Source organism: Macrobrachium rosenbergii, chromosome 43 (assembly GCF_040412425.1).
Source record: "Macrobrachium rosenbergii isolate ZJJX-2024 chromosome 43, ASM4041242v1, whole genome shotgun sequence".
In the NCBI taxonomy this organism is placed as follows: Eukaryota; Metazoa; Arthropoda; class Malacostraca; order Decapoda; family Palaemonidae; genus Macrobrachium; species Macrobrachium rosenbergii.
The window spans coordinates 46,711,681-46,736,148 of NC_089783.1; the positions used below are offsets into that span (position 1 = coordinate 46,711,681).

Consider the following 24,468-nt stretch of genomic DNA (forward strand, 5'->3'; position numbering starts at 1 on the left):
TACTAAAAGTTCTTCGTAACACACATCGCAGTGCACTTACTTAAAAAGTTCTTCGCAGCGCCTGGTAGGGATTAGTTAAAGTTCTTCGCAGCGCCTGTAGGGATAACTTAAAGTTCTTAGCAGCGCAATCTAGGGATTACTAAAAGTTCTTTGCAGTGTACTATAGGGATTACTTAAGGTTCTTTGCACCGTCCCTATGGCCCCTAGCTGCAAACCCTTTCATTCCTTTTACTGTAACGCCGTTCATATTATCTCTCCTCCATCTTACTTTCCACCCTCTCCTAACAGTTGTTTCATAATGCAACTGTGAGGTTTTCCTCCTGTTACATCTTTTAATTAAAACCACCTTACTCGCAATTTCCCTTTCAACGCTGAATGCCCTTATAGGTCCCAGTGGCTTGGCTTTTCGCCTAGATTTTATATTCTAATTCCAGTCCATAACATCATTACTGTATGATAACCTGTTTTTCTTCATTTCATGTTTATGTGAAATTTATTCATAAAAATATTAGCAATATTAAAATATGTCTGATAAAAAATCTTGAATGCAACGTATACACCCTGATGTAAATATCATTAGCAATCACTTTTCATCTGTCTGGCTTTACACTCGTGTTCAGCTCTTCGTTGGGTGAGTCGGTAGAGTTGCGGACTGTCATTCGATGGGCCGGAGTTCAATTCCCCGGCCGGCTGATGAAGAGTTAGAGGAATTTATTTCCGGTGATAGAAATTCATTTCTCACCATAATTCCACAATAACCGGTTCCCGTTGCTAGTTCTCAGCCACGTAAAATAAGTCTAATCCTTCGGGCCAGCCCTAGGAGAGCTTAATCAGCTCAGTGGTCTGGTAAAACTAAGGTACACTTAACCTTTTTACAATCGTGACAAGAACCTAAGAATGAAATACCGTGAATGGGTTTTTTTTCTAAGCCTGTGTAAATGAAGAGTAACAGAGGATAATAAACAACGTGTATACTGTGTTTGCGCGGAAACGGAAAGAAACTGTATCTTTCTTAACTAGTATCTTGATGCGTTGTTCATATCATCTCGTACGGGCTGCCTTTGGGTAAAGGATATTCATAATGTACAAGCCTCCTAAGGCAAGACAAAGAAGCAGTTTTTCAGTAAATTGCAGTAAATTTCATTTATATATATATATATATATATATATATATATATATATATATATATATATATATATATATATATATATATATATATATATATATATATGTATGTATGGCACTCTTCCTTATCTACAGAATCTGGCCTGCGATGTCGTAAGAAAAAATGTAAAAGTAAATACATATACATGCATACATACATACAGTACATATACATATACTGTACATGTATTTTTTTCTTTTACATTTATACACTTGATCATGATGGCCGTCTCAGGGCATCGCAGGCCACAGTCTGTAGATAAGGAAGACTGACATTTTCTTTTCTGTCGCTCCCCTTTCTAAGTCCGAGTGATACCGGTGCTCTTTCATATCAGGAATGGTGTCAGAACTCACCCTCCTTTAGTATCTTCCAGTAAACTAGCGATTTTACAGACTCAGCTACGCGCTTCTTATCAGAGACTTGAGATAGTAGGTAATCCTTCAGTTAGATTGGGGTCACAAGGAAAATAATCCTTAGATGTTTTTCATCTTGAGCTTAAATACTAAAGGGTTCTGTAGAGCCTTGCGAGCTTCACCGTACTGTCCGCATACCCAATCAATTTGCCTAGCGTTTTTCTGCATGCCCGGTCAGTTACCCTTTACTAGTTTTCCGTCCGCACGGCCGCTCAGTTACCTTTCACTAGCTTCCCGTCCGCATGCCAGGTCAAGGCAGGTCGATTTCGGAAATGAAGTCTCGCGCTGAGTTTCTGTGTGTGTGTGTGTGTGTGTGTGTGTGTGTTTGTGTGTCTTGTCCTTAGAAATCGTCGTTAGCTAAATTAGCCCGAGTCTGCCGTTTGCTTCCGTTCTTTAGAATTGAATGTGATCGTATGCTTCTTCTGAAAATTTCTGTAGTGACTGCATGGACCAGAAACGCCAGTCTTTCATTTTCACGGGTTTATACTTCACTGGAATCTTTATTTAATAGACAAGCAACGTAGGTCTTCGAACACAAGTGGGCGCATTATTGCAACCAAAAATGGAGTCGCACGAATCTCTGTAACTTTGTTTTCCGATTTGTGTTTTGTTTTTATATTTCAGAAAAAAAGAGGATTTTGCGGAACGCCATTTGCTTGGGAAGAAGTAATTCTAATCTCTAAAGCTATGGGTCTTTTTTTTTTTACGTCACATTCAATTACCGTTCCTTCTCTTTTAATTGGCAATTAAGGCTTTTTCGTTTTCGCGAAAATAAGAGTTTTATTCGGCTCTGATTTTTTGTATTTGTATTTTTGTGTGTGTGTGTGTGTGTGTGTGAGAGAGAGAGAGAGAGAGAGAGAGAGAGAGAGAGAGAGAGAGAGAGAGAGAGAGAGATTGGAGTTCCGAATAATGTAATTTTCCATTAAACACCGTTTCAGTTGTAGTTAAATCGCAATAGACATTAATATTAAAAGTTCACTGATACTGAAAACTTGAGGTTCCCTTTGACCTGAAGACAAGGCTAATAAATGTGACTTAATACTTGTCCGCTCAAAATTATGCAGATGTTAATCAGTCACAAAAATTGTCACATGCAGACATACTGCTAAAATGAAAATTATTTTGTGCCCTATGATAGTTATAACGTTCGTTATTTTCATGTTCATTTAATTATAAATCGCTTATAATTGCTGTATTTTTAAATGTGCCAATAAGAGGGTAGTTATTTTTGTTACATTCATAAGGAACGGGAAGGAAAATGAATAACCCTTAAGCACGAAGGACCCTGTAGACCTATCGTTTAAAGGAAGGAATATTAAGGCTGGGAAACACAGAGGCCAGAAGAGAATTCTGAAACATGGTGATCCCAGCGTTTAGAATAACACGCTCCGTGTCGTAGGGTAACACACAAAAGAACCCGTCCCCGTTACGAACAGTCTCGGATCAAACAAAATGTGGCAACGACTTCACATAGCCTACAAAGGCAAATAGCCTAATCAAATGTATCCGTTAAAATTAGACAGTCTGCTCAATCGATTGCTAGCTTTAGGTAGTTTACTCGTGATCGTCACTCCTTTGTGGCTTTGACAGTGTTCCTGCCGGAGGTTTCTTTTTTTTTTTTTGTCTCTTTTTTTCATTTGTTTTACTTGTTGAGTCTCTGAATTCTTTGAAGTGTGTTCGTTTTAACCTGATTAAATTGATTTACAGGAAGTCTCTCTCTCTCTCTCTCTCTCTCTCTCTCTCTCTCTCTCTCTCTCTCTCTCTCTCTCTCTCTCTCTCCCTGTGTGCATGTAGGCTACTTAGCTCATTGTACATTCCGCATGATTACGCTTCCATATTTACGCATTTACTAAAACAACGCATGGAAGTGCGATAAAATTGCACGAAAGGAATGCACGGCATATAAATCAAGGACACGACGCTGATGTTATCGATCAGGTCGCCGGAGGAAAAGGACCCACAAAAAGCCTGGGACATAAAACGTTCCTCCTAAGTAACCAGATTATTGATCTGCGGACGAATGTGGGTCGGCTCAAAGGTGTGTGTGTGTGTGTGTGTGTGTATATGCTAGCCTTTTGTATGGTGACATCCATCTTGGCTTAAGGCGGCACTTGTCACATCATTCGCTGGTTTTAAAAGTCATCGCTGGAAATTAATCACCCGGTTTGTTTCATTAGAGTAATATGGGATCAGGTAGAATGCCATTGGTATTATCGACCGTAGTTTGTAAGGGTGCATCCACACTGCTGCGAAACATGTTGTAAACACACGGGAACTTATCCCACATTCGTCACAGACAGGTTGAAAACAAGTTACTGGGATCATTTGCCGGCTAGATTTTGTTTGGTTGTTTTGGAGGCATAGCTGGAAAATAGTGGCCCAGTTGCTTTGGAGGCATAGCTGGAAAATAGTGGCCCAGTTGCTTTGGAGGCATAGCTGGAAATAGTGGCCCAGTTGCTTTGGAGGCATAACTGGAAAATAGTGGCCCAGTTGCTTTGGAGGCATAACTGGAAAATAGTGGCCCAGTTGCTTTGGAGGCATAGCTGGAAAATAATGGCCCAGTTGCTTTGGAGGCATAGCTGGAAAATAGTGGCCCATTTGTTTTGGAGGCATAGCTGGAAAATAGTGACCCAGTTGCTTTGGAGGCATAGCTGGAAAATAGTGGCCCATTTGCTTTGGAGGCATAGCTGGAAAATAGTGACCCAGTTGCTTTGGAGGCATAGCTGGAAAATAGTGGCCCATTTGCTTTGGAGGCATAGCTGGAAAATAGTGACCCAGTTGCTTTGGAGGCATAGCTGGAAAATAGTGGCCCGGTTGCTTTGGAGACATAGCTGGAAAATAATGGCCCAGTTAATTTGATTATAGTATAAAGGAAAAATTACGGAATCAGGTAGATGACCATGGTAATGTTGGCAGTGGTGTGTAAGGGTGTGTTCGCACTGAAGCAAAACATGTTGTAAACACAGTGGGAACTATCCCATGTCTGTCACAAACAAGCTGAAAACAAGTTGGTGAAAATATTTTGCTGGCTGATTTCATTTGATTGCTTTGAAGATGTCTCTGGAAACCAAATAGATGACCATGGTAGTTACATCGGTATCTTGGTAAGATGCATCCACACTGCAGTAAAATATGTCGTAACCACGTCGGAAACTTGTCGCATTTATATTACAGACAATGTTGGAAGCAAGTCAAGAATCCTGGATAATCGCATGAAGCAGTGGTTAGGTCTACCAACAAATCACTGACTTGTGTTCAGCCTGTTTGTGATGTGTAAGGATGCGTCCACATGTAAAACATGTTTTAAACACACATCAGGAACTTATTGCAAATATATCACAAACATGATGAAAACACGTTAACAACTGTGAGTGGAAAACGAACCTTTTGGGAAGTGCTGGATAATCGCATGGACCTGTGGTCAATAAAGTAAGTATATCTTAGTTTTACCAGACCACTGACCTGATTAGACTTATTTTACGTGGCTGAGAACCAGTTGGTTACTTAGCAACGGGAACTACAGCTTATTGTGGAATCTGAACCACATTATAGCGAGAAGTGAATTTCTATCACCAGAAATAAATTCCTCTAACTCTTCATTAGTCGGCCGGAGACTCGAACTCGGGCCTAGCGAGTGCTAGCCCACAACTCTACCGACTCTCCCAACGAAGAGCTACCTGTGGTCAGGACCAGGACGACCAACGAGTCGCCGACTTGTATTCGGCCTGTTTGTGATGTGTCTGATGACAAGCTGATGTATGTTTATGAAGTGTATTATTATAGTGTGGACGAACCCTAACACCACATCAGTCAGGTGTGATCCATTCTGTTGCGAAAAAGGCCTAATCAACTCACAGAAGGTATGCGATTCGATTTAGTTAGTGGATCTTAAGTGAAAAGTTTTCCTAGTTTATTTATTTGTTGCACCTCTCTCTCTCTCTCTCTCTCTCTCTCTCTCTCTCTCTCTCTCTCTCTCTCTCTCTCTCTCTCTCTCTCATATGTATAGATAAGGTTTAAGGTAGCATCGCTACTCTGGAAACAGGATATTTAAATAATCAGACTGCATTTGGAGACAAAAAAAAAACTCGGCCATAAATCGAGGAAACGCGTATTACCCTAATGGTATCTCTAGATGATCTAAATTACTGAAATAATAATAATAATAATAATAATAATAATAATAATAATAATAATAATAATAATAATAATAATAATCTGCTGGATAAGTAAACGTACGGAAAATGGATATCTATCACATTGTCACAAATATGTCATCTTTTTGACAGATGAACTTTAAACTGTATTATTACCAGACTTTGAAGAGGTCTCTAGACTGTAGGCCTAAATGGCTGGAAAATGCAATGTGTTAGTGAGTACTTTAACCATTGAAAGCGCGCTATTGTAAACTCGGTTCCAAAATTGTACGAGACGGGGCAGTGCAAGCATATCTAAGATGACTTGCATCATGAACTCTCCGGGCAGGCATTCACATTCCTGGAATTCCATGGACGTGCCAGACACATGCCAGATTTTATTTTGTGTTGCCAGAGGTTTCTTGTACACCTTAATTAATTAATTAATTTATTTATTTTATTTATTTGTTTGCTCTGCAAATTTTACGAAGTTTTATGTCAGAGGAGATAAAACGAAATATTATCAAGAGTGAAATCCCCCGGGCGGGGCAGCCCTGTGTATGACATTTTCACAGTACTGGGTGCCATCCAAGCACTGCATCCCTTAAGATAGGTTTTGTTCGGTGCGATTATCGCTCAACGATGATCACTCAGGGATTAACGATTATCGTCAAACGATTTTTAGGGCACTAATTTGCTTGTTTTTTTAATTTGGCTGTTTTGCTTTGAACGATTGACGGTAGACTTGCAGTCAGTCGTTCGAAGCAAATCAGCCCGATTAAAAAGCAAGCAAATTAGTGCTTTAAAAATCGTTTGACGATCATCGTTAATCCATGAACGATCATCGTTGAGCGATAATCGCACCGAGCAAGACCTACCTTAATGGGGCCAGAGCTGTCAGTGCGTCCCACGTGGTACACTGTAGGCATTGCTAAAATTTCTTTGTAGCTTCCCTTCGGCCTTTAGCTGCGCCCACTTTTTAGCTTTATCCTTTGCCCCCTTTCCCACTTTCTTTCTTCCTCCTTGCTGTCCAGCCACTCCAACCCCCTTCTTCCACTGTCTGAAGCACTGGACGGCTGATAGTGATTTATGGCCAGATTTTCACAAGTGAAACCAGTCCTAGACATTGCATGCGTGTTTGGAATCAAAATCTGTTTGCAAAATTCATCAGCAAAGTTGCGTTGTAGCCTTTGGCGTTATCAGGTGATTGTAGGTTGTAGCAGCTGCAGTTGTCTTCTGTATTATTCTAGGTAGCCTAACTCGAGCATCTCCAAGCACTGAGTTATTATCATTATTCAGAAGATTAACCCTATTCAGATGGGACAAGCCCACCACAGGCTTCCATAGAACATGGGGTTCATTCGGAGGGAGTAACAGAATGTAGTGGGAATAGCCTAAGTAAATAAACAGGTAAATAGAAATATAAGTAAATTGTTAAACTACAAGGAGAACTGTATTAGGGTAGATGGTCGCCTTATCCATTATTGGAATGCTCAGGGCTAATATTGTAATTACTTGGAGGAATTTTAGCATCCTTGAATTTATTTCTGCATAAAATACGGGGTAGATTTGGATAGTGGTTGACAGTGTCTGGATTTTCAGGTTGAACGATTTCATGAAATGACTGACCGGCAGCAAGACTGCCATTGGAAATACAATGTAATATAATGAATATCAGGAGCAATAACCCCTCCAAAAAAGAAAACGAACAAAGGGAAGTTATTAAAAAAGAAAGGATAGACAACTTCCCCATTTTTCCTTTAATTTATAGGTCTGTATGGTATGAATGCAGCTTATTACTTGTAATGTCTAGCTTTGGGAGAGAGAGAGAGAGAGAGAGAGAGAGAGAGAGAGAGAGAGAGAGAGAGGGAAATTCTCTAAATACCTTCCTTTCATTCACAAGTGTGGTTTCAAAATGACCACAGACAATGTAATTGTAATGTCTAGCTTGAGGAGAATGAGAGAGAGAGAGAGAGAGAGAGAGAGAGAGAGAGAGAGAGAGAGAGAGTTCTCTATTCTTCCTTTCATTCAGAGAAATGACCACAGACAATGTAATTGTAATGTCTAGAGAGAATGAGAGAGAGAGAGAGAGAGAGAGAGAGAGAGAGAGAGAGAGAGAGAGAGAGAGAGAGTTCTGTGTCTTCACTTTAATTCACAAGTTTGTTTCAAAATGACTGCAGTTAATAGACAGTGTAATTGTAAAATCTAGTCTGGAGAGAGAGAGAGAGAGAGAGAGAGAGAGAGAGAGAGAGAGAGAGAGAGAGAGAGAGAGAGTTCTCTGTCCTTTCTTTAATTCACAAGTTTGTTTCAAAATGACTGCAGTTTATAGACAGTGTAATTGTAAAATCTAGTCTGGAGAGAGAGAGAGAGAGAGAGAGAGAGAGAGAGAGAGAGAGAGAGAGAGAGAGAGAGAGAGACCCACGAGTAGAACACGTGTCATGCCAACCTCACTGACTGAACTAGAAAGTGACAAAATTTTTCAAAACCAACGATAAAAGTAGTTGGCCAAAATAGTGGAAAAAACTACATAAAAAAATTCTTTTTTAATCAGCAATAAAAATAACTTGCTGGAATAATGAAAAACAACTACGATAAAAATTTTCAACACCAATGATAAAATAACTAGCCAAAATAATAAAAAATACGTAAAAAATTGTCAATACCAACGATAAAAATGACTGACCAAAATTATGAAAAAATACTATGCTAAAATTTTCAAAACCAACGATAAAAATAACTGGCCAAATTAGCAAAACAAACACACACACACACACACACACACACACACATATATATATATTATATATATGTATGTGTGTGTGTGGTGTGATTTGAGTTAAAATTTATGACTCGACATTCATGACTGGATGGCTGTGATACTTCGCGTCATCGTGTATTGAAATGACATACTGACGTTATCATTAACAGATTAGATATACTAATTGTAATAAGTTTATCAACGATCATTGATTGGGTTATAAATTTGTGAAACCGTAGCCGTTTTACGGCTGGCAATAAGTTAAATTTCGATCTATTTCTGTTAAATGTGGTCACCGGCCACATATACTTGAATATAATAATAATAATAATAATAATAATAATAATAATAATAATAATAATAATAATAATAGTATGTATCGGTCAGAGGAAAACACCATCAGCTTCCTAAAAGATACAATGCGCAACTGGAATACAGTGCTTGCAAGATCTGGAATAAGACTAGGCAGAGGTTTGCATCAGGAGAGGAATCTTTTGAGGCGAATCACTGTCCCCACTACTCTTTGTAGTAGCCCTGATTCCCATGACAAAAGTAGTGCAGAAGATGGATGCTGGGTACCAACTCAAGAAAGGAGGCAACAGAATTAACCATCTGGTGTTCATGGACGACATCAATAAGAGCATCAAGGAAATAGATATCCTAATCCAGACTTTAAGGATTGTATCCGGGGACGTGAGGATGGAGTTTGCAATAGAAAAATGCGCTTTGGTCAACATACAAGAAGGCAAAGTGACAAGGACAGAAGGGATAAAGCTACCAGACGGGAATAGCATCACACACATGGATGAGACAGGATACAAATACCTGGGAATAATAGAAGGAGAGGATATAAAACACCAAGAGATGAAGGACGCGATCAGGAAAGAATATGTGCAGAGACTTAAGGCGATACTCAAGTCAAAGCTCAACGCCGGAAACTTGACGAAAGCCATAAACACAAGGGCAGTACCAGTAATCAGATACCGCGCAGGAGTAGTGGAGTGGACGAAGGCTGAACTCCACAGCATAGACCAGAAAACTAGGAAACACATGACAATACACTACACCCAAGAGCAAATACAGACAGACTAACTATACATAACACGAAAGGAAGGAGGGAGAGGGCTACTAAGCATAGGGGACTGCATCAACGTCGAGAGCAGAGCGCTGGGGCAATATCTGAAAACCAGTGAAGATGAGTGGCTAAGGAGTGCATGGGAAGACGTGATAAAAGTAGACGAAGACCCAGAAATATACGGAGACAGAAGAATGAAAAACAGAACAGAGAACTGGCACAACAAACTAATGCACGGACAGTACATGAGACAGACTATAGAACTGGCCAGCTATGAAACATGGCAATGGCTACAGAGGGGAAAACTCAAAAAGGGAACAGAAGGAATGCTAACAGTGGCACAAGATCAGGCCCTATGAACCAGATATGTCCAAAGAACAATAGATGGAAATAACATCTCACCCATATGCAGGAAGTGCAATATGAAAGATGAGACCATAAACCACATAGCAAGCGAATGTCCGGCGCTTGCACAGAACCAGTACAAAAAGAGGCATGATTCAGTAGCAAAAGCCCTCCACTGGAGCCTGTGCAAGAAGCACCAGCTAGCTTGCAATAATAAGTGGTACGAACACCAACTTGAGGGAATGATAGAAAACGGTCAGACAAAGATCCTCTGGGACTATGGTATCAGAACAGATAGGGTGATACGTGCCAATAGACCAGACGTGACGTTGATTGAGAAAATCAAGAAGAAAGTATCATTCACTGATGTCGTAAAAAACATTGATAAGTATCAAGACCTGAAAATGGAAATAAGAAGGATATGGGATATGTATCAAGACCTGACAATAGAAATAAGAAGGATATGGGATATGCCAGTGGAAACTGTACCCGTAATCATAGGAACACTAGGCACGATCCCAAGATCCCTGAGAAGGAACCTAGGAATACTAGATGCCTAAGTAGCTCCAGGACTCATGCAAAAGAATGTGCTACAAGAAACAGCGCACATAGTGAGAAAAGTGTTGGACTCCTAAGGAGGCAGGATGCAACCCGGAATCCCACACTATAAAAACCATCCAGTCGAGTAGGATGACTGTGATAGACCAAAAACTAAAAAAAAAAAAAAATAATAATAATAATAATAATATCCTTTATTTCAACTAAGGATAAATGCAGAGATAAACAGCTTGGCAACACAGTGCACAATATTAGGTTACAAGGGATAAGAATTTATGATAATAAGCGGCTGCTACCAATCAGTTGCTTAGTGGAACAACAACAACAATAATAATAATAATAATAATAATAATAATAATAATAACAGCTTCCTATTAATTACTTTAAAAAGCTGTGATATAGAGCCTGCAAATTGAATTCAGTTGGAGCCACTGATTTGTAAACTCTTTTGATATCATTATGAATGGATGTAATTTTTAACAAGATCACAGACTCGCATTCCTAGCTCTTTTAAATGACATTTTCTTTGGGTTTTTGGAAAAGACACATTAAACTCCCGTCATCAAATGTTTTAAAACGCCAACGTGTTCTGTGGTTTATGAAAGGCTACGTGTCCGATCTGAGCACCTGTATATTTTGTATGCCGTAACACCTGCCCGAGCAAATGTGCTAGACTCTGTCGCGTTGACACATGTTAATGTTCGGTTACGCCTTCCTGCCAGTTTGTTTGTTTGTCTTATTCTTTTGACAGTTTTGTTGAAAGAGTTGTTATTCTTGGGGTGATATTGAACGGACTGAAGCCAATAATAATAATAATAATAATAATAATAATAATATGAAGGAGTAGAAAACAGGACTTATTAAAAAGGATGGCTGTATTATGCGAATTTATCTTATATAAATCTTTTCTATCCTCATGATTCGCTTTTCAGGCTCAGCGATGTTAGTCAGTAACTGGCCGATATTCATGTTGGAAAAGGACAGTGTGCGGAATGTTGGAAGTCTTTTATTACAATATTCAATCAGAAATCGTTCGTCTGGGTTCAAGTTCTATTGTAGGTACCGTCGACATGTTTCGACCAGCTCGTTGGTCATCCTCTGGACGTGGTTGCAGGAGGTCTGAAGAAATGCAGCATGTGCAGCAGGGGCGGGGGGGATAGGATAGGGTGGGGTGCTCGGGTTGGTATTTATAGGGGAGGTCATGATCGGTGCTGAATTATGATTGGCTGCCCGGGGCATGTACCCTCGGGCGGAAGCCAAGTTCTGTTTTTGTCTTGCGTACATTATTCCTTTTGAACCCAGACGTTTTGATTGAATATTGTAATAAAAGACTTCCAATATTCCGCACTGTCCTTTTCCAACATGAATATCGGCCAACTGACTAACATCGCTGAGCCTGAAAAATCAATAGAAAGACACTATATAAGATAAATTCATAATAATAATAATAATAATAATAATATCCTGACGACGTTTTGGTGCCATTTACTAAGGTAGATTGACACAAGGGGTACATACAGTGAATATTTTTACCCGAAAATATTCATTGTTTACAAAAAATGCCCCCCCCACTGCTTTGTAAAACCGCTTTCGGATATAAATATTCAATGCATAAATTGTTTTATGCATATGCCCTAGGTGCATACACTCCCATCTCCGTAGAGGGGTAGTGCCATCAGTTCAACTCACGCGGTGCACTGTAAGCATTGATTAAGGATCTTTGCAGCGTCCATTCGGCCCCTAGTTGCAACCCCTTTCATTCCTTTTACTGTACCTCCGTTCATATTCTCTTCCTTCCATCTGACTTCCACCCTCTCCTAACAGTTGATTCCTAGTGCAACTGCAAGGTTTTCCTCCTGTTACACCTTTCAGACCTTTTACCGTCAATTTCCGCTTCACGGCGAAATGACCTCATCGTTCCCAGCGCTTGGCCTTTGGCCTAAATTCTATAGTCTCTCTCTTGGTAAATGGTAGAGTGGGCTTCCGAAACATCGAGATAATAAATCGGATAACTGCTTTATAATAATAATAATAATAATAATAATAATAATAATAATAATAATAATAATAATAATAATAATAATAATAAGTTTTATATGGCAGGAGGAAATTCAGTCTCCATAATTCCACCGACTTTAGGACATGCTACGCATGGAACATCAGCATTAACTGATAGTAGCAGCGATGATTATGCTAATGCCTTTGTCAATGCTCACAAATGTTGGATAGATAACAGAGCAGAAACGATGGCGACAGCACGGTATACCGTCAGCGGTAATAATGTAGTCAAGCGTAGGCATGACTGAATACGCCTGTCATTCCCGAAAGGTGTTGCGTACCATTGCCCAAAATTAGGCCTACTTATCGTGACGTCCGAACGGTAATTCGGAGAATGCCGAGTGGTATGTTAATCAATCGCCATTAACTCCATTTCTGTCTGTTACTGATATAAAGACTGTGGTATGTACAGTAGTACTACGCTGCTCATTTGTTGATGAATGGTGACACACACACGCAAAAGAGCCTTTTGATAACAAAAGTACCTCTCCATTCATACGAGGTTTGTTCCCTCCGTAGGGGGATAGTGACGTCAGTGCACCTCACGCGGTGCTCTGTAGGCATTACTGAAGGTTCTTTGCAGCTTCACTTCGGCCCCTAGGTGCGACCCCTTTCATTCCTTTTTACTGTACCTCCCTTCATATTCTCTTTCTTTCAACTTACTTTCCACCCTCCCCTAACAGTTGTTTCATAGTGAAACTGCGAGGGCTTCCTCTTGTTACACCTTTCAAATCTTTTACTGTCAATTTCCGTTTCAGCCCTGAATGACCTCATAGTCCCAGCACTTGGCCTTTTGCCTAAACTCTCTATTCAAGCCAAGTTTAGCCAAGCTATATCCAAGCAATCTAGTTCTTGTGTATAACGTTCATCGTGGGAGTTAAAGCTTGGCTGTGTACTTATAATCTTCATGTTGCTTCGAAGTAATATTAGGCAACAGTGTAACAATATTCGTAGTTTCATTGTGTCACGGGCTAAAAAAAAACGTTTGTTTGTTCATCTAGGAAATCTTCGTACACCATTTACATTCCTGGCATTCCTTTCCAATGTTTTCACATCGAAACGACAATGTTTGGATTTCATGCATCTCCATTTGCAATGGCAGAGTGACATTGAAATCGTTAAGGTGATAACTGCTATTGGCAAATATCTCCAAGGAATCTGAGAAGCGTCGGTCCCTGTGCCAGTTATTTACAAAACGAATAACGCGTAGTACGTTTAGTAATTCTTAAAAACATAGTTTCCTAACCTATAATCAACATATCTTAAAAAAAAAAAAAAGATGCTCATTTCAGTTAAATTGAACTTTAATGTAAATCCGGGAGAGTCCATTAAAACCATCCCTTCGGGTGTTGCTATATGATATGCCCCGCCGGGAGGCAGTGCCGCCATTGCACCTCATCCGGTGCACTGTAGGCATTACTTAGGCTTCTTGCAGCATCCCTTCGGCCCCTAGCTGCAACCCCTTTCGTTCTTTTTTTTTATTGTACCTACGTTCGTATTCGCTTTGATATATCTTTCTTTCCACCCTCTCCTATCAGTTGTTTCACAGTGCAACTGCTTTGAGGTTTTCCTCCTGTTGCACCTTTCAAACCTTTCTACTCTTAATTTTCCCTTTCAGGGCTGAATGACCCCATAGATCCCAGCGCCTGGCCTCAGGCCTAAATCCTATATTCTATTCTACATGCTATGAAATTTTTGCCCCCTTTCAACTACAATGTTCAGGGATCTTTAAAGTAAAATAATAAGTTTTATATGTCATTCGACGTGGGATATTTATTGTTATCATTATTGTTGGTAATTTAATTGGAAATGTGAGAATTTTAACACGATTTTAAGCAGTATCTTTTACACTCAAATCCGAGAATACTTAGGTCTAGGTTTCAGTCACAGCAGTTAGAATTTGTAATTAGAGAATAGCGTGCCATTTGAAGTGGACACCACGAATTTGTTTCACGTTGTTGAACAAACTGACAAACAACAGCCCGATTGGTGGGTTACGTAAGCGTCTAAGCAGATAATACGAGGTGCGTTTTTGTCGACTTACAGAACGGTAATTAATCTTCTACTTAACTTCTACAAGTCTCTTTCACTCTTGAGATGTACCATAGGTTTCTTTCTCTCTTGAGGTGTACCACACTCTTTTCCCTCTTGATATGCACCACAATTATCTTTCCCTTTTGAGATGTACCACAATTCTCTTTCCCTCTTGAGATATACCACAACTCTCGTTCCTGAGATGTACCACAACTTTCTCTCTTGAGATGTACCACAACTCTTTCTCTTGAGATGTACCACAACTCTTTCTCTTGAGATGTACCACAACTCTTTCTCTTGAGATGTACCACAATTCTCTTTCCCTCTTGAGATGTACCACAACTTTCTTTCTCCCTTGAGACGTACCACAACTCTTTCTCTTAAGATGTACCACCACTCTTTTTCCCTTTTGAGATGTACCACAAAACTTTCCTTTTTGAGATGTACCAGAACTCTCGTTCCCTCTTGAGATGTACCACAACTTTCTTTCTCTCTTGATATGTACCACAACTCTATTTCCCTCTTGAGGTGCACCACAGTTCTCTTTCCCTCTTGATATGTACCATAACTCTCTTTCCTTTGAGATGTACCACAACTATTTTTCCCTTTTGAGATCTACCACTACTCGTTCCTTTTTGAGATGTACCACAACTCTCGTTCCCTCTTGGGATGTACCATAACTTTATTTTTCTCTTGAGAAGTACCACAACTCTTTCTCTTGAAATGTACCACGACTCTCATTCCCTCTTGAGATGCACCACAGCTCTCTGTCCCTCTTGAGATGCACCACAGCTCTCTGTCCCTCTTATTGTGGATTTAAAATTCTACCAACTGTGTGACATCAAAACAATGGCCTATCCTGTGTTTGTCCTTTTCCAGGAATCGTCCGGGTGTCCATGTGTATTCCCCTTAGAGGGGTTAGTGCCACCAGTGCACCTCACACGGTGTACTGTAGGCATTACTCATAGTTCTTTGCAGCGTCCCTTCGACCCCCAGCTGCAACACCTTTCATTCCTTATACTGTACCTCCGTTCATATTTTCTTTTTTCCATCTTACTTTCCACCCTCTCCTACAGTTGTTTCAAATTGTAACTGCGATGTTTTCCTCCTGTTATACACCTTTAAAACCTCCTTTTCTCTCAGTTTGCCTTTCAGCGCTGAATGACCTCAGTCCGAGCGCTTGGCGTTTGGCCGAAATCTTATATTCTAATCTAATCCAAGTGTATGTGTATGTGTGAAAGAGTGTGTATTGTATGTGAATGTGCACTTGCAAAAGTTCCAGTTGTACGTGAAGCGAGGGACACATAGTAATGTTAATTGGCAATTTGTCGATTAACTGCCTCCATTCCCCGACTGTCATTAACGTTGGATTGCCTGCCGGTTATCGTTTACTCGTCATGGTTCTCATTAAATTTATAGCCCTGTCGTCCACAGTGATGTTTCATGGTCTTTCTCTTCTGACGTCCCCGTGGGTTTATGTCCTCTGCTTTATCGTGGGAAATTCAGTTTGAAGGATATTCTTGAAATAGCATATATTTAAACCCAGGGTGAAATCCACGTACAAATATCCTGCGCAGCTTTTCCAAAAACACACAGAAATATGACAAGCTTCGAAGAAGTAATTTGTAGCTACACTTTGCCGTCCGCTTTAATCTTACCTTGCTCTTGCATTCGTGGAAACCATTAACCCTTTAAAAGCCGAGCGGTCTAAACTCCTACTTCTCTCTGATTCAGTGTAAATTTGATTGATTTGTGAAATTCTCCGTAAGACTTCTGGCATAGAAAGATGAATGCTCTATGATAGTTTTGAAATAATGGTGCAAAAAGAAAAATCACCTGGCTGGGAAGCACACCTGTTGTATATCCTTTCTGGCACAGAAGGGGTGAATGAGCTTTTACTGGCCAACCTATTTGCATTAGCATCATTTCACTTTTTTCCACGTAATATGATTCACTTTCTGACTAGCCTTAACATACTTTGGCTCATCTTGCTAAGTATTCTACATTTTTTTTTTTTTGTAAGGAGTTACTGACTTATTGCACGTCTGCCCTTTGAAGTCTTCCAATACAGTCGATGAGGTTTTCAGGCAGTTTGTTAGTACATTTTATACCTTGTTTTATTTCCATGTTTTAGCGCACTCAGTTCGCTTTTAAAGGAGGCTTAGATAAAGCGTTCTCATGCATTCCAGATTTTCCTGATTTGGCACTACTTTTACAGAACTCCGCCTGCCTCTCTTGCAGCGAAGAGCGCAGAGTATCATGCTCCTATTCACCTTGAGTTTATAATATTTCACATCACTTCTTCTGCCACTTGTCGGGCCTTAATCATGCGAATATCACTGGAAACATTTTCCACACAGGAATTCTTTTTCATTCTTTCACTAGTTACTGTCATGGATCATAACTATATATATTAAGCAAGCATCTATCATTACACCTGCCATTTATTTCCTCCATGTCCTATGAACTTGTACTGGTAGCATAAGCTGTCTCGAACTTCCACCTGTTTCTTTGATGGCATGATATTCACTTTTCTTAGACTTGTTTTTTCTCCAAAATAGGCAGACATTTTGTTTTTATGCTGGCATATAAAATTCTTCGTAGTGGGAGAAACTTTGAATCACTTAGGCCTTAGTTTCCGTTTCAGCTCTGTAACAGAGAGAAGGACAAGTACAGCCTCAAGGTTTGCTAGTTTCAGTGCTTACAAAATTGCCTATGACGGAAGATATGATAGGGAAAATAATAAGGGCCGTTTCAGGCAAGGCATATACAGTATGAGAATTTAGTATTCCTTACATTCCGGGTGTTGATCATTCTTGAATGTAAAGACTTAGCACAGGTGGAACTACAAAAGATCGGTGAACGCACTGGTCTAGCATACTGCATGGTCTGCACGCTGAAAATATATTTTGATCAGAATAAATAATTTATTTTTGCAGTCTGTCCCAGTATCAGTACTGAAACTGAATCTCTTTTACCTTTCAGGGACCGAAATTCCCGGACACGGGGATTATACCGGGAATGCCGCAGAAGAAGAAAGATTGGCACAACTATACCCAGATGGCCATTGAGAGTGCCCGCAAAGGCCCAGGCGAGCAGGGGGCTGGTCACAAGCTCAGACCTGACCAGGACAAGGAGAAAAGTGAGCTGTTTGAAACAAATGGCTTCAACGCTTTGCTAAGCGATCAGCTGTCCCTAGAGCGGTCACTCAGAGACATTAGGGATCCAAAGTAAGTAGCCAGAATTGAGTATATAAAGTTTTGAATATGCTGGAAACATAGCCATAGTCACAATAGTAGTTTGAAGTTTCAGTGGTTGCTTCCCTCAGCTAAGCAAAGGAATCTTGCAGGAATACGAATTAACCAAATACAGGGTGACAATTTTTAGAATATCGCAGGACTAGAGAATAAGAGAATTATTGGAATTGGTAAGAGAAGAACTAGATAGAAAAGGCCGAAGAGTGTTGCTTTTCCCTAAGGTGGACACTGTACACCTTTTAAGACAGAAGAGAGGAGGAAGACACATTTACAGCAGTTGAGAACTTATACAGCAAAGGGCCAGATGCTAGCCCTTCTTTGGCTGAGTCGGTTGAGCTTCGGACTGTCACTCGATGGGCCGGAGTTCAATTCCCCCGGCCGGCTGATGAAGAGTTAGAGGAATTTATTTCTGGTGATAGAAATTCATTTCTCGCTATAATGTCGTTCGGATTCCACAATAAGCCCGTTGCTAGTGGTTCTAGCCACGTAAAATAAGTCTGATCCTTCGGGCCAGCCCTAGAGAGCTGTTAATCAGCTCAGTGGTCTGGTAAAACTAAACTATACTTAACTTAAAGGGCCAGATTTGTTTTTCTCTGATTAGCAGAAAACAAGATCAGGACATTAGGCTCGCTTGTAGTAAGGTAATATTTATTCCCTTGAGTTGAAGAAGTACAGTGAATTGTAGCAGATATTAAAAAGAGAGGCTCAGAGGATACCTGAGCTTCTGATTCCTAGACTTGGGGCTAAGTGCATGAGTAGTCAAACCAGCGGTTAGCTGAAGATCGTCACCACGCTATGTGGTGTTATAGTTGCCATGGGTTCGAAAACCTGGGGGTATGACCTTATCATCATTGTTAATGGCACCAGACCTAAGCCTCAGATTTTTGAAAGTCAAAGAGAAATACTTGAATGGCAGCCTGCCTTAGACTCAAAGTATCATACTCGGAGCTGCGAAGAATTGGAAGGGAATATAAAATTGAGGCTAAAGGCCAAGAGCTGGGGCCTACGAGGTCATTCAGTGCTGAAAGTTAAACTGAGAGCAGAAAGGTTTTAAATGTGCAACAGGAGGAGGAAGACCTCGCAGTTGCACTATGAAACAGTTGTTAGGAGAGATTGGAAAGTAAGATGGAGGAGTATGACAGGAGCTATTGTAATAAGAATGGAAGGGGTTGCAGCTAGGGGCCGAAGGGACGCCGCGAAAAACCTGAAGTAATGCCTTCAGTGCTCCGCGTGGCGTTTTGGGCGAGTGGGATTTGCCGTGCGGGTTCGTGTAAGTTTCACGAAACTATAAAAACCCGGTTTTTGCTCTTGCGCTGGCATTTAAATAAATTGTTTAACAAGAAAATTATACCAGTCATAATTGTTATTTTTTTCGAGTAATATCTCGCATTTAAAAGTCGATCGATTACAAATTATCAAAGGGAATAATATACCTGAAATTAAGATTAAAAGTATCTTTGTACTAGTGAGAGAGTTCAAGCCCGACTAAGTTGAGTTTTGACGTGTGCCGAATACTGATATGAGTGCTCCGTACATTCTCTTCTCTCTCTCTCTCTCTCTCTCTCTCTCTCTCTCTCTCTCTCTCTCTCTCCTCTCCCCCTTCGTGCACTTATGAAAATTTTCAGGTTGTTGGACTTTTGGTGTATACAGAATATTTTCCGTATGACATTTCATACATTAAGATATACATTGCACTCGGCTGAATAAACTTTGTTTGCTTTCATTATTTTTAAACAAATGTAAATTCTTTAACTCCTCAGGTCTCAGCTTGTAATATTTCAAACATTTAATGGTTATAATCCCTGTTTTTATTTTTATTTTTTCTTACTAGAGAATCGTTTATATATCTGCCACATTACTCTGGTGTCTGTGTGGTACCTACACTGAAGGAATGCAAATGAAAGAGGAAATAGTTTCTTTAAATATGTCAGTCGCGCTATATGTAATGAATACATTCCGGGAGTACAATCGATCAATAGCAAAACGAAAGTAATGTATAGTCTACAGTTGTATGTTGCTGAACACTGAATTGCGTCATCTATATTTTTTTTTCACAAACTCCGAGAAAAAAAGACTTTTGCGTCATCTTATATTTTTTGTCACAAACCCCAAGAAAAAGAGACTTTTAATTGTATAAGTGCATACGTTTAGTAGGATGAGTGAATGGCTACGGAAATTTATAAACCTAATGTATTGTTGAATAACAAGTATAAGAATAACAAGTATAAAAATAACAAGTATAAGAAAAAGAAATGCCCGCGTAAGGAGGTAGCGTCATTAGTACACCTCACGTGGTGCACTGTAGGCATTATTTAAGGGTCTTAGCAGCGTCCTCACGGCCCCTAGCTGCAACCTCTTTTATTCCTTTTACTGTACCTCCGTTCATATTCTCTCTCTTCCATCTGGCTTTCCACCCTCTCCTAAAAATTGTTTCATATAGAACTGCGAGGTTTTCCGTCCTGTTAAACCTTTCAAACCTTCTTACTGTTAATTTCCCTTCCAGCGCTGAATGACCTCATAGGTCCCAGAGATTGGCCTTTGGCTTAGATTCTGTATTCTTCTCTACTAAGACTTTCATAGAGGATCAAGTCGTGTTATGATCTTGAGTATGAAGAGATGAAGAATCTGATCCGAAGAGTCGCTCATGCCGAATGTATTCACCTTTTCCACTTGTACGAGAATTCCCTCTCATTACCGTTTAGAAAGATATACACGAGAATCTCATTTTGTTGATTTTTTTTTTTATTTCTGTCCTGTCTGTTTCGTAATCTTTCGGGTGGCTCAGTTCGTAATTTTATATGTTAATCTGCTCACGCTCTTTGGCGAAATACTCGTACGAATGAACAGGTGTTCCCACAGATGGTTCCCGACAGTATTTTTTGGGGGTACTCTTAAATATTAAGCCTTGAAAGTCGTTTTACATCCAGTTCACTATACCTCGGGAATTGGATGTTATACAATACTTGTGGCTTGATATTTGTGTTTATAAAAATGTGACGGGACATGTGGCAAAAATTCACACACATACACACACACACACACACACACACATATACATATATATATATATATATATATATATATATATATATATATATATATATATATATATACATATATATATACATATATATATTTATATGTATATGTTTATATGTTTATATATATCTAATATATATATATATATGTATATATATATATATATGTGTGTGTGTGTGTGTGTGTGTGTGTGTGTGTGTGTTGTATGTCAACATTCAGCCGTTCTCCCTAATAGGAAAAACAGCACAGCCACACTCATACTTCAGCTGCTGAATTGTGCATGAAACGGTCCGCAACTTTAGCCGGTTCCTACGCCTACAAATTTATGTATATCAAAGCTCGTTGAACTTCCCACAAGCCTCCACTCCCACACTTACGACCTGCCAGTCACCTTGATCTTGCCCACACTCGCTATTACTGGATATTCGGGCTCATCATTTTTTTTTTATCTGTCCATTATTTTTCAGGTCTTCCTCTTGTGTTTCCTCCTCATAATTCCGACTTGTATACACTTTGCAAACCATTCGTCCTCCATTCTTTCCACACGACCAAACCATCTCCTAAAATTTTGAGCCATTTTTCAACCTCTGTTTATTTTCACTTTTGTCATCCAATCAGTTCTCAGGTCAAATCTGTTATGGCAGTAACTCATCGTAATAGTTGCAGCCTTTCTATTTATGTTTGCCATCCACTCTTCACCTCTGTAGTTACTATAAGATTCCTTTCAATCGTTTGGACACATCCTTCTGCCATCTTTGCATCTCCTATTGTGTGGTATACTTCTCTCATCTTGGAATCATATTATATATTTACTCCTAAATACCTATAATCAAATCCTCCTCTTCTGTTCTCCTGTTCACTGATTCCGTTCTGTTCACTGATGCATTTTCATGCATTCCATTAACTTTCTCTTTTTGCAAACACTTCGAAACTTCTTCACTAGTCTCTGAACTTTGCGTCATCTTCAGTCAGTACTGTATCTGCCAACAGCAACCATTCCACCCCATTCACGACCGGTTTCATTTTATCACCTCACAACTTTGTGAACTTAGGTCTAATTTCCTTCCTTGACTTCTGACATTACTCCATCCGTCAAGATATAAAAACAGGCTTGGAGACCAAACTCACCTTTCTCTCAGACCCACTTTTACATGAAGCTTGTCACTCCCCCGTCAGAGGTACCAGTCTTGTGAAACGTCACGAAGAATAATCTGTGACGTGTCTTTCCTTGCTGATTTTTCTTTTAATTTTTTTTTTAATCTGCATGATTTTTCATTGTGCTCAACTATATATGAGAGTGTTATTCCATTTTGCATGTATTGAGCCTTGATAATGAATGGTTGAAACAGCTGTAGGCAGAAGAGAATAAAATGAATCAACAAAGCAACGACCCCGTAGGGGATAGTGCCGTCAGTGCGCCTCATGCGGTGCACTGTAGGCATTACTTAAGGTTTTTTTGCAGCGTCCTTTCAGTCCCTAGCTACAACTCCCTTTCATTCCTTTTACTGTACCTTCGTTCATATTCCCTTTCCTCCATCGTACTTCCATCATCTCCTACCAATTGGTCCATGGTGCAACTGCGAGATTTTCCCCCTGGCACACCTTTAAAACCTTGTCGCCCAGAATTTCCCTTTCCGTGCTGATTGACCTCTCAGGTCCCAGCGCTTGGCGCGTTTGCCTTAAATTCTACAGTGTATTCTAACACAGCAATGATTCTTGTCTTGTCCTTCAGGTTCTAGCCCTTGAGGATAAGGGGAGACTTATAAATAGTAGGCGAAACATGTGCATCGTTATTCAGTAAGAATTGCTCACAAGAAAAATTGTGCTCTTAAAGCGTATGTATATATATATATGTATATATATATATAATGTATATATGTATATATATATATATATATATGTGTGTATATATTTGTGTATAAATTGTATATATATATATATATATATATATATATATATATATATATATATATATATATATATATATATATATTTATATATATTCGGTATATAATTTTCCGTTGAAAGTATCCGAATAGTATCGAATTATCGAGCCCTTGCTTCGCCTCGTCCTCAGGTGCAAAGATTTCCTGTACAGCGAAAAGCTCCCGACCGTGAGCGTCGTCATCCCCTTCTTCGAGGAGCACTGGACGACTCTCCTGAGGACGGTGGTGTCCGTGGTGAACAGGTCGCCGAAGGAACTCCTGAAAGAGATCATCCTGGTGGACGACGGAAGCTTCATGCCGAGCAAAGGTAATCCCTGGGACGTTTCACGTGCGCGCGCAGATGTCGAGCTTGATGCCATTAGGCGCCGATACGTAGAATTAGATCCTCTTTCCCTGTTTCTCTCGTGATCGTCAGTATGTAGAATTATATCATCTTGGCCTCTTTCTAGGTTATGGGTTATTCTTTTCGGTATCTTTAAGTTTTTTCAAAATTCAGAATGACTTCTACTTTTTCTATTTTTTTCTTGTATTTTCTTCTCATCAACATCTATCAGGTTTGACACATTTTTCCTTCTTATTTTTGTTGTTAGATTCCCATTTTCTTCTCATCAACATATTTCTCTTCTTGTTATCAGGTGATTGACACATTTTCCTTCTTATTCTTTGTTGTTAGATGATTAACCCATTTTCCTTATTGCTTGTTATCAGATGATTATCACCTTTTCCTTCTTTTTCTTTGTTATCAGATGATTAATGAATTTCCCTTTTTATTCTTTGTTATTAGATGATCAACACATTTTCCTTCTTATTCTTTGTTATCAGATGATTAACTCCTTTTCCTTCTTATTCTCTGTCATCAGATGATTAACACATTTTCCTTATTGCTTGTTATCAGATGATTATCACCTTTTCCTTCTTTTCTTTGTTATCAGATGATTAATGCATTTCCCTTCTTATTCTGTGTTATCAGATGATTAACACATTTTCCTTCTTATTCTTTGTTATCAGATGATTAACACATTTTCCTTCATATTCTTTGTTATCAGTTGATTAACACATTTTCCTTCTTGTTCCTTGTTATCAGATGAATAAGACATTTTCCTTATTGCTTGTTATTAGATGATTAACACCTTTTCCTTCTTATTCTTTGTTGTTAGATGAGTAACGTATTTTGATTCTTATTCTTTGTTATCAGATGATTAATGCATTTCCCTTCTTATTCTTTGTTATCAGATGATTAATGCATTTGCCTTCTTATTCTCTGATATCAGATGATTAACACCTTTTCCTTCTTATTCTTTGTTATGGGATGATTAATGCATTTCCCTTCTTATTCTGTGTTATCAGATCATTAAGACATTTCCCTTTCATTACTTGTTATCAGAGGATTACCACCTATCCCTTTTCCAAACAGTCCTTTATCAGATGATTAAGGCATTTCCCCATCATATTCCCTCCCTGCAGAGTTCCTACGAGCACCCCTAGACGCATGGCTGAAGGCGCACGTTCCATTCGGCAAGGTCATCCGTCTCCCTGAACGAGTGGGTCTCATCATAGCCCGTCAGGAGGGTTGTAAAGTGGCCACAGGAGACGTCATTGTGGTGCTCGACTCCCACTGCGAAGTCATGACCAACTGGTTGCCCCCGCTTCTTGGTAAGGCCGCCATCTGGCTGAATCTTTCAGAAT

General features: G+C 39.5%; 1 protein-coding gene across 1 annotated transcript in view; it reads left to right on the forward strand.

Annotated features, from left to right (window-relative positions):
* The window catches only part of LOC136828861 (polypeptide N-acetylgalactosaminyltransferase 10-like), a 54,607-nt gene that overhangs the window by 16,235 nt on the left and 13,904 nt on the right, over positions 1 to 24,468 (forward strand). Inside the window, exons 2-4 of the mRNA XM_067087139.1 lie at positions 17,526 to 17,770; positions 22,914 to 23,089; positions 24,247 to 24,435. Of these exons, the coding sequence (XP_066943240.1) occupies positions 17,526 to 17,770; positions 22,914 to 23,089; positions 24,247 to 24,435 (610 nt within the window). The remainder of the gene's footprint in view (positions 1 to 17,525; positions 17,771 to 22,913; positions 23,090 to 24,246; positions 24,436 to 24,468) is intronic.